We start from the raw sequence: 10,494 nt of genomic DNA on the forward strand, positions 1-10,494 counted from the left end.
GAAGGGCTATTGACACACAGTTCTAGTGGGAGTGTCTCCTAGTGCATGCTATGAGATCGAACAGATATTCAGGGACATTTCATGAATCATCTACTCCAACTAACCTTGAGTTCACCTAGTCGTTAAATTTGGTAACATAGCCACTACGACACATCGAGCAACAAACGGCCTTCAAAAGCTCAGCACTCCTCCCAGCTGAGCAATATGAAGGTCAATAGAGAAAAGCAACAAGTGTTTCCCATTAGCTTCGGTCCACAGATTGTGATGGTTAAAGCAATCACATTTCTGCACAGCTGAGTTCATGTAGCTGAGAAACACTGTATTAACCGCTCAAAACCCCAGAAAGCCTCTCCTTTAGCCGCAAATTTCTTTCTAACGTTGTCAGAGTTTGCAGTGTCAAACTCCAAGAGCCTTTTCCAGCTGTAAGGAAAGTACTCCTGTTCCTCAGCTAGTCCTGTACGAGGGTGGATGAGAGCGACCACTCCCCGAAATTTAAGACTTCCCCTTACGACTAGGTTAGCTCTTCACACAGGACAACAATCCTCAACTCTTGCCTGCAGCGAGCACTGGAAAGGGCCTCTTAAACACCCGGCACCCGCTCAGAAACTTTATCTTTCACAGCCGCAGCGTGGAAGAGAAGCGGAGTCCGGCCGAGGCGTTCGGGCCCGGCGGCGCCTGTTGCCGCCCGCCCCCCGGACACCCCCTGGGCCACCGGTGCCGGGCGGGCCGAGCTCGGCCCCGCGCCCCGCCCCGCGCCACCTCTGCCCCACTGGGCGCGGAGGGAAGGCGGCCGGGGCGGAGGGGAGGCGGCCGACCCCTCGGCACCCCGCGCCGGGCGCCGCGGCGGAGCGGGCCGCCCCGCGGCCGAAGGGACACGAGCGAGCGAGCGAGCGCGCGCGCACGCGCGCGCTTCCCGCCCTCCACCGCCCGCACTCACCGCCCGCCGCAGGCGCTGCGCCGCGACCGCCCGCAACATGGCTCCGCCGCCCCGGCCCGCGCCGCTCTCGCGAGAGCCGCGCCCCACCCCGCCGCCTCATTGGCCGGGGCGGCGGGCCAATGGGCAGCGGCAGCGAGTTCTTCCCCCCCCCGCCTCGCGCCGGGAGAGGGGCGCGCGGGGCGGCTCGTGCGGGACGGTTGTGGGGGGCGGCGCGCGCGGGGTGCAGCGCCGAGCGATCGCAAAGCGGCAGCGGGCGGGACGGTTCTTTCCTTGCGGGCAGCAGAGACCCGGCGTGCATCAGCGCCGGCGCCCGCCGCTGCGGGGGCGAACCGGGGCGGCCTTCGCCTCGGGGGACCCAAGGGCGCGGAGGGCTCCGCGGCTCCCGCCCCGCAGACCTGCAGGCACGGCTGGCTGGCCCGCAGCCCGGCCGGCGGCTGGCACCTCGGCCGCACCGGTCGGGCGGTACCAGAAGGCAGAGCGAAATCGCGGCAGCTGTACGGGTGCGCGGACAGCGCCGGCGGAGCGGCCCGAGGGGAAGCGGGCAGCAGTCCGTCGCGCAGCCCTGCCCGCCCCAGCCGACTTGTCACCGGCACCAGCCTTCTGCGGCCTCCTTTTTCCCTTCGCCACTGCGCTGCTTCCGCAAAGGGTTAAAGCCCATTGAAGAGAAGAAAACAACAGGAAGTGGAGTTATGCAGGCAAATGCCTATGCTCCAGACCAAATCCTGTCCCAAGCCAATAAAAATGTGCCTCGTGAAGAAAAAGAAGGGAAAAGTCTTCATTTGCGGCTGTGGAGCCAGCTTGGAGTCTGGGAGGCCACGGTCGGCGGGGGCAGGCGGCCAGCCTGACCCTGGGGGCATGCCCAGGCCTGGGGCTGCCCGCGCCTTGCCAGGTCGCCCCAGCGTTAGGTGCACAGGGAGAGCACAGGAGATCGCATGGAAACAGAGCGCGCGGTGCGCAGGAGAGGCCGGACGTCATGGCACTTTCCAAATGTCGCGACCCATCAGTTGTCCGGGTCTGATAGCTTCAAAGACCGGTCAGGGAACACCAGCCCAGGACAGCATCCCCTCGCCGGGAGAGATTTACAGCTGCCTCACCCACACCCCTGCGCTCGGCCCTGCAGTGGCATTGGAGAATAGCTCATTTGCGCTGAATAATTTATAGATCTTTTTTATTATTATTCATTATTCTAATTTCTCAGAACTACAGCAAAGCATTTTGTGCCTGCCACTTGCATGGCACCGGGGTGCCACAGGGACCAGGCCAGGACTCACACTTGTTTCCATACCTCCAGGTTTTTTTCCAGGTGGCAAGGAGAGGGATTTAAAAAATCAATGAAGCAAAATGTTTCAGGCCAAATTCACTGCTCAAGTATGTGCTGTGGCTCTCTGAAAACCTGGTGTCCTGGAGAAGCTGGCAGCAGCCACCACACTGGAATGACCAAGCCACCGGCCCAGGAGCCCCAAGCGCACATGGATTTGGGACATTCCTGACCAACTTCCCGTCCTGGAAATCGCTCGATAGCAAGCCACAAATGCAGTTTCTTCCTTCCCATCCTGCAGTGGTTTAGAGAAGGAAAAAAAAAACAAAACCCAACCAAAACACAAACAACAAACTCTGAACAATTATAGCCATTGGACCGTTATTCCAAGAATAAGCGGTGATCTGCACCATGTCAGTGATTCGTTCTGCATTTCTGAGGCACCTCACAGAAAAGCAAAAGGCAAATTGGTCAAAAAGGCTTTTCGGCTTTGCCACAGCCTTGGCACAGTATCACCCCTAAAATTTATTCTGCCACATGATTTTCACATCCGATGCCAAAAAGTACTACTGCTTTACAGCAAAAGCTAACCAGGTCCAGCAATGCAAGCATCTGAGTGGACAACTTACTTTGTCTCAAATGCCTCTGTAATAAGAGAAAAGCAGCTGTACTGCATATTCCAGCTTCCTGGCCTCAGAGCACTACCTAAACTCCCCAAACCCCGAGGGAGGGCTGCGGAGGGAAGAGCTGAGGAGGTGGCAAACCTCCTTCAGGGCCTGTGCCTGATTACGTGGACTAAAGTAGCTCCAGGGCTGCTCTAACTTCTGCCTGGGCCTGGCTCCACCCTTCAGCCAGTCCCCCAGAAATGAAGAAAATGGAATGAGTGTTTGGGGCTCCTGTGCATCTCCTGAATTGAGCAGATGACCGTGTTTAAAAAAGAAAAAAGAAAAATGGTTTTCATGAAGATGAGGGGAAGGATGATTTTGCAGAAGTCACAGGACCCTGAGATAGGTTTGAGAAGAGAATAAATAATTGAAGCAGCTCTTTACTGCCAATTTGAGAGATGGTTAAGGTGCAGCATAACTCTTTAGAGATGGTGAAGTTTCATACAGTATAAAGTTTCATACAGTCCCTATCTGCACCCTAGGTAATCCAACAAAAGGAACAACAAAAGCAAAATAAGGATACAAAATAAGAACATCCTGGGCATCCTTTATTTGGCCATTATGTCCTTTTAATTAAGGTGTTTTACTCATTACAAGCATGGCACACAATTTCATAATCCTATTTTAAGCTCCAAAACTGAGCTTCCAACATGCACATCTCATGGGGATGAAATCTTTGATAAACAACACATGTACACCTAAAAAAACCAAAACCACAAAAATAAACAAACCCATCTCATATTAGGTTTTTTTTTTTTAATACCTCAGACCAACACAAAATTGACCTAATTGCATCATAGCTCAGAATAATTGATCCTTTCACTATGTATCTGGCTTAATAGCATATATCGTATTTTCATGAGCAGAGTAACCTTGCCAGCCTTTAGGTCAGATTTCAAGGTGTAGTGTCACCAATCCAGAGACATGACAGGCTTTCTATTGTGTTTTCCATTTAGAATTTTGATTCAAAACCTCAGTAACACTTCAGATGCACACAATCCTTATTGAAACTGGCTTGATGCGGATTACACCCTGAAGCACAAAGGAAGTCTTTATCACTTATGGGCAGTATTTTAGGAGCTTATAACTGTAATCAGGTAGGGATTATATCAGCATGATCCATATTAGCTGAACCATGGCAAAAAGCTTTTTTCTATTTGATCTTCCCACCTAGGGCATGACAATAACAAAAAGTGTTATAACATGCAACAAACGGGTGCCGCTGAAGGTGCAGTCACCATCCACTGCAGGCAGAGGATAGTACTTTGTACTTTGAAAGAAAAATTAGTTGTTAATTAGTGGAAGCAGATCCTTGTATGGTGCATTGTTATCCAGGATTATTTCATTAGGATCTGCTGACCCAATTTCTGCATTGGAAAGGGAATTACATTTTTTCACACTATTGGGGGCGGGGGGGGGGGGGGAATCAATAACACAGATTACGCAAACTTTTAAAAATATGGTTGCAAACAAGAGCAAGTACCTGTATTGGCATCTCTGCAAAAGCCAAATGAAACTAGAACCATTACGAATACGTAATCATGTCTCAACTAGAATCGGATTTTGGTTCCCTTAAAATACGTCATTCCTAATTAAAACATATGGAATCCAGCTAATACAGCCTCATGACTAAGGGATTTAGCGAAGGGCAGGAATTTTTTTATTACTGCTATGATGGCCCCCTCTGTCACAGGTCATCCTTAGCTTACTCCTCCTGCAATCGCCTTGGGGATAGCTGACTCAGGTAAATTAAAAGAGCTTCATTTGGGAAGCTTCCCCAACACATGAAAGGATTCGCCTCCTAATCTGTCAAAATCCAATAACATTAAAACAACTGCAACCTCCTTATGGCTCAGCGGGGCTCGCTGAGCTGACAGGCAGGACCCGTGGCCCAGCACTGGACGGGCGGCAGTGAGGAGGGACAGGACAAAAACCCACTGCGGAAGCGGCAGCAGGAGAGAGAGCTCTCTGCTGCTGAAATGTTTTGTGCCCAAGCGCTACAAGCTCATGTGAACCAAGTGGTTCAGCCACCCCAGGACGTTGCCGATCTACCTGCGCTCCCTCCTTCCCTGTGGCCACAGACACGGGACCCTCTGCACAACATGGGACAGGTCTCCCTGGGGTCCTGCTCTCTGCTCCTCATCCTCAGTGGCACAAAAATACATTTCAACACGTCTGACATTTGAGTTCCTTTACAATAAAACACCACCACAGGTGTGCTTAATGCTCTGCCCAGATCATCTTACAACCACTCACCTGTGTGCCTCAGACCAGCAGACTGTCTTTCATGAGGCCTTAGAGCAGCCCTCTGGCAGGGGATAATGCCATGAGTCCTATTTCCAGAGCGGGGGACAGAGGAAAGAGTTCCTCCAAAGCCACTCCGTAGCAGGGACAACCCTTCTATTGATACTGAGCCTATGAAACCACCACAGGCAGGTGTTCTCCCGTTCTTATAAACTCCTTTCACTTGCTAATCATTTTCATGTGCCAGCCAAGTCAATAAGGAAATCAGGGAGCAACAACACATCACATTTGCTGCATACTCCTAGGGGATGAGATCACCAGAGGAGTTAAAGAAACCCCTTTTGCTGAGGTTGTGGGCAGAAAGGGACCATCATAACCTCCTGGAAGCAAAGGCTCAGGTTACCTTGGAGGGCAGCATGTCCTGCCTGGGAGCAGATGTGGTTTGTGTAGAGGATGAGGGAAGCGATGCAGGCAGGCAGAGCTCTGCTCCCCTCCCTGTGCAGACACCTGCGATGGGCGTTTCACAACCTGCCACCTTCCTTCGGCACGCAGCTCGCCTTGTCGCTAATGGGAGATGCGTGTAAAATCCTCTGCCGGGTTATAGCAGCATTATTTTTTAAACAGGTAGCTGCATTTTCTGCCCATTACACTGCTGGAGAGGAATTCAGATGCCACGGTATTCCTGCTTGTGCCAGCCCAAGGCATTCCTGCAGAGGCAAGGACAGGCAGCGTGTGAAATCAGCCCAGGGGAATGGCCCTTTCCGTGCCTGCAAGCACTTCAGGGAAAGTTGCTTTTTCCTTTCTTCCTTCAGTTTCAAGCTCAGTGAATAACGCTTTAGTGCTAAGCACAGCAGCTGCAACAGGCCTCTGTTTCCAGTGTTTTGGGACCTGCTTGATTTTTGATGCAGGTATTGCAAAGCCCGTTGAGACAGGAGCACCTTTGGGTGAAGTTACCTGCAGCTTGTGCCACCCAGTGACAAAGGCTAACACATCTCCCACTTGCCCTGTCACAAAGTCTAAGATGCCGCAACTTAGCCGTTGCCTTTAATCCCACAGATAATGGCATAACGAGATCCAGTGGCTGGGGGTTGAACTTAAAATATACACTTAATTTGCCATTTCAGTGAAAGTAGTTAACAAGCAGGATGGCTTTGCAGGGAGCAGGGCAGCCTCTCCCACACTGGCAGGCTACATCAAGACCAGATGCATCTCTGGGAGACGTGACTGAGGTCAACCATAAATTAATGGGCTCGCTGCGAGGGGAAAAAATAATAATACTGGGTCCAATTGCATGGTCTGGTATGAAGGAGGCCAGATGAGATGGGCCGATGAGTCCTTTCTGCGCCCGTGAACTTTCTGAATCCTTATCCGGAGGGGAAAAAATGGCAAGGGCTCCCTCTGCCATTTTACCATGGCTGATTCTTAATCAATAGCAGGGCTGGCAGTAGCTCTTGTGCAATACCACTTTCCCCAGAGCTGGGCCCTCTTCCCCTGCAATGCTCCCAACCCCTGCTGGTCTCAGAAGAATTGAGCCCAAAGCTCCACATAGCAATTCAAATGCATCACCAGACATTAGGCCACCGGGTTAACCACTGTTTAATTTCGTCACATTTGTTTGTGAGTTATGTACGTGCCTTTCTTTTGTCAACATCTCCTTTTAAAAAGGATATTGATTTTGTTTTCAAAGGCTCTCGAAAATAAAATGAATGACTACATTCTAAGGAAGAGTCATTTTCTCAACAGCTGTAAATAATTTATTGTTCGCAACCCACCCAGATCAAAAGATACTTCATCAACTGATGTGGCAAAATCTGGTGCAAGCTGCATTTCTATTATCTCAGATCCAATTAACCATTTGGAGCAGACTAAAACATAACTAGATCAATCCAGAATCAGATTAATATCCAATCCATAATCACATTAATCACAATCTGTCCATAATTAGCCATCAGATAATCCCATTGGACAGGAGGTGACATGCAGTATCCCATTATCTCATTAATTATCTATTTTCAGTATCAGACATTGTCCCCAAACACGAGGAAATGTTTTTTAAAGGAAAAATGGACAGGGAATTCTCCTTTTGCTACATCTTCCCCATTGAAGCCCCCAATGGTTTGATGTTGGAGTTTTACAACATTTCTTTGTTTTTACATGTTCTGTTAGAACCAAGAGCTGGTTTTCTGAGAGATGTCAACTTTTTGAATAAAATATGATTATCTTAGGAAGATGGATAAATAAAACATTTGTTTCATTTGAACAAGTTTATGAAAGAAAAGAAAACCCTTCATCAAAGGTTTTAATGGTAACATGATAGCAATAGCTTTGCAATGCTAAATCTTATTGCAGATGGTTCCTGTCCTTTTTTGTAATGTAAGTGAAATTGTGTTCCATCTGTTTTAATTTTATAATGGACTTAATCCATGGCTGGCTCTGAAAGAATCAGCATTTAGTGCCTTTGCAATCTGCTGCAAACAAAAAAAATCGTTACCGTTTCCCCTTTCTAGAGGGAACTTGTATTTCTATTTGGGAGGAAAAACCAAAGAGTTGCTCTGTAGCAAGTGGGAAGCGCTGTTAGCTGGCCTCACTCCGCGGCCAGGCAGCCCCTGCCAGCTCTCGCACCAAACCCAACCGGAATTGCCCCGAAAGCAGTTGGAAGCTCTGGACACTGGGTGGAGGAGAGCAAGGAGTAATCAGTGTGGCAGGAGAGACTGCATTTGGTTTTGCCTAGCAAATGCTTCCAGCAGTTCCTAGCAACCTGAAAGTGGTTTTCCAGAGGTCCCCCCCTGACCTGAATTATTCTATGATTTTATGATGTGCTTTCCCTTACCCCCTCTCAAATGAACCAACAATTAACCTGTTTGTAAAGCGTGGTAGTATCAGGCTGGTACTATGCCTCTTGGCATTACCTGTAGTCATTCTAAAGTTTTTTGTACATCACTTAGAGGAGGCTCAGTGCTTTCGGCATTTCCCTGGCAAGTCCTTTTTTGGGGTGCTCTACTAAACTGCCCGTGCAGCACTGCCTACCTCGTTGCTACGTGCCCAATCACGAACCGAGTCGCGTCCCACCGTGGCTGCCTGGTGTCAGCGCATTGCTCTGTACCAACACAGGTGTGCCTGCGGCGCAGCTTTGCGCCTGTTTGGAAAAGTTTGGCTGGCTCAGCTGTAACCTTTCCTATTCCTAAGCTGGTGGGAGGTTTGGGAGAGCCGAGGCGACCCTGCCCTCGAGTGAGAAAAGGGGTGATGCAACACGGAGCATCCCTGCCAAGCTGCTGTATTCTTAGATGTGTCTCATTCTCCTATCACTCTGACATTTTACTTTTGCATTTTATTGTTAACACATGCAGATACTGACTCACTCAGGACTCTGTGGATTCTGGCTCAGGCTGAAGTCACCCTTCTGCACCCCCTTTCCTGCCAGGCGCCCAGGCATGGGCAGGACACCCCGTGCCGCCCCATGGTCATGGCAGCACTGTGGAGGTTCCCGTCACCCGTCCCACGGGGTCACCCCACTTTGAAGAGCCAGCCAAATTTTTCCAATGCCCTTCCCATCGCTCACCTCCCAGCTTAGCTCTGCCACTGGCAAACGAACCACACTAACGGCAGGCAGCGTTTGGACCGCAAACCCCGACAGGCGCCACGGCCACCCTGCCACTGCCGCACAGGCAGGGGACAGGTGGGCTTGCCCTGCCCTGAGGATGTCATTGCCACACCGCACCTCTGCACCTTTGCACACGCAGGGGTGGGCAGGGATGCCAAAGTCCCCTGGTGACACATGCCCCTGCTGAAGTGGGTGCCCCAAACGCCATCCTGCTTCCCGCCTCGGCTCCTGTGCGATCTTAAATGTTTGCTTTCAACATCTGGGGTCCTCAAAGGCATAGCAGGGGCTGTGGTCAGGCTGGGGAGAGTGGGTCAAATAGTCAAATGCCAGTTATCCAAATCCTCCTGTTCCACTCCTCAGCTTCTGGGGTTTCATACCTACAGGGTGCCTGACTCGTACAAAAGACAAGCGCTTCAGCTGGAAAACCCATCCTGCCCCCCTCCTTCGAGCGGAACGAGCAGAGCCTGCCCTTGCTGAGCCAAAATTTAAAGTCACCATGTCCTTCCTCAGTCATACAGGTTGGTTGGTCTACGCCTGTCAAATTCTGCGTGTAAAATTAAAAAGGTGATTGCGTGGAGGGGAGGGACAGGACTGAAGCCCCAAGACAGCAGCAATCTCAATTTCAGCACGTATAGGCTTCCACGGACCTTTTGAGCTACTCGTGCCGCTGTGCTGCGAAGTCTTGGGGAATTTAAAACTGAGTCAAAGGCCGCTGAAGAGCTCTCCCTATTTTTCTGCTAATGCACAGGAAGCCCACGGAGACTGGGGGGAAAGAGGGAAGAAAAATGAATAGAAGGGATAAAGAAGCAACAGGAGAGGTTCAGCTGCGGGAGCAGCACGGGATCAGGTGCATGAAAATGCCGTAAAATACTCTTTTTTTCCTTCTAATTTCAACTCATCGCGCGGCTGCTGCCCGGGACGGCCGCCCCGCCGCTGCCGGCGATCCCGTTCGGGTCCGTCGGGGCGGCCCTCCCGCGCACGCCGCCGCGGCAGGGATTCGTTCCGCGCGCGCGCAGCCTCGAGCCGGCGTCCGCCGCGGAGCCCCCCCCCCGTGTGCCGCGGGGATGCGCCTCCGCGCAGCGCCGGGGAACGTCCCGCCGCGCCCGCCCGCGGGCACCTGCCTGCGGCGCACCGAGCCGCCGGGAAGGGGGACAACGAAAGAGAGGGGAAGGAACAGAAAAAGGGGACTAAAAGAAGGAGAAAATAAAAAGGCGAAGTAAAAGCCACGGAAAGCAATCGAGAAAACGGAGGGGAAAAAAGCTAAAGCGAATCTCCACCCCCTCGGGCTGCCGACGCCGCCGTCCCCTCCGCGCACCGGGACGGGGCGCACGGCGCCGGGCACCGCGCCGGGCGGCCGGGGGGTCCCGCGGCTGCCCGGGGCGCAGGGCGCTGAGGCGCGCACCCGCCGCCGCCGCGGAGGAGCTGGTCCCGCGGCGCACTCCCGCCCGAGCCGGCGTCGGGCCGCGCCGAGGCGGGCTCCCGCGGGGCGGCGTGGGGAGTCCGCGCCGCTCCGCGCCCCGCTCCGCGCCCCGCCGCGCGCCCATTGTTCAGCACGGCCAATCCGCGGGCGCCCTCCCCGCGGCCGCCAATCGCCTCTGGGGGCCGCGCGGTGAGGTCAGCGCCGCCCCCCCTCCCCGCGGCCGGTGCGCGCTGACATCACGGCGCGGCCCGGCGGGGCGGGCCCGGGGGGGCGGGCGCGGCCCCCGCCCCGCGCGGCGCGGGTAGTGGTGGAGCGGCGGCGCCGCATCCCGCATCGCGCATCGCGGCCGGCGCGCAGGGGGCCGCCCGC

General features: G+C 53.0%; 1 protein-coding gene across 2 annotated transcripts in view; it reads right to left on the reverse strand.

Annotated features, from left to right (window-relative positions):
• The window catches only part of ETFA (electron transfer flavoprotein subunit alpha), a 33,821-nt gene extending 32,845 nt beyond the window's left edge, over nt 1-976 (reverse strand). For both annotated transcript variants that reach the window (XM_075713876.1, XM_075713875.1), the window contains exon 1: nt 938-976. In XM_075713876.1, the coding sequence (XP_075569991.1) occupies nt 938-976 (39 nt within the window). The remainder of the gene's footprint in view (nt 1-937) is intronic.
• Between the last annotated feature and the right edge of the window lie 9,518 nt (nt 977-10,494).

This window comes from Pelecanus crispus, chromosome 7 (assembly GCF_030463565.1).
Source record: "Pelecanus crispus isolate bPelCri1 chromosome 7, bPelCri1.pri, whole genome shotgun sequence".
Lineage (NCBI taxonomy): Eukaryota > Metazoa > Chordata > Aves > Pelecaniformes > Pelecanidae > Pelecanus > Pelecanus crispus.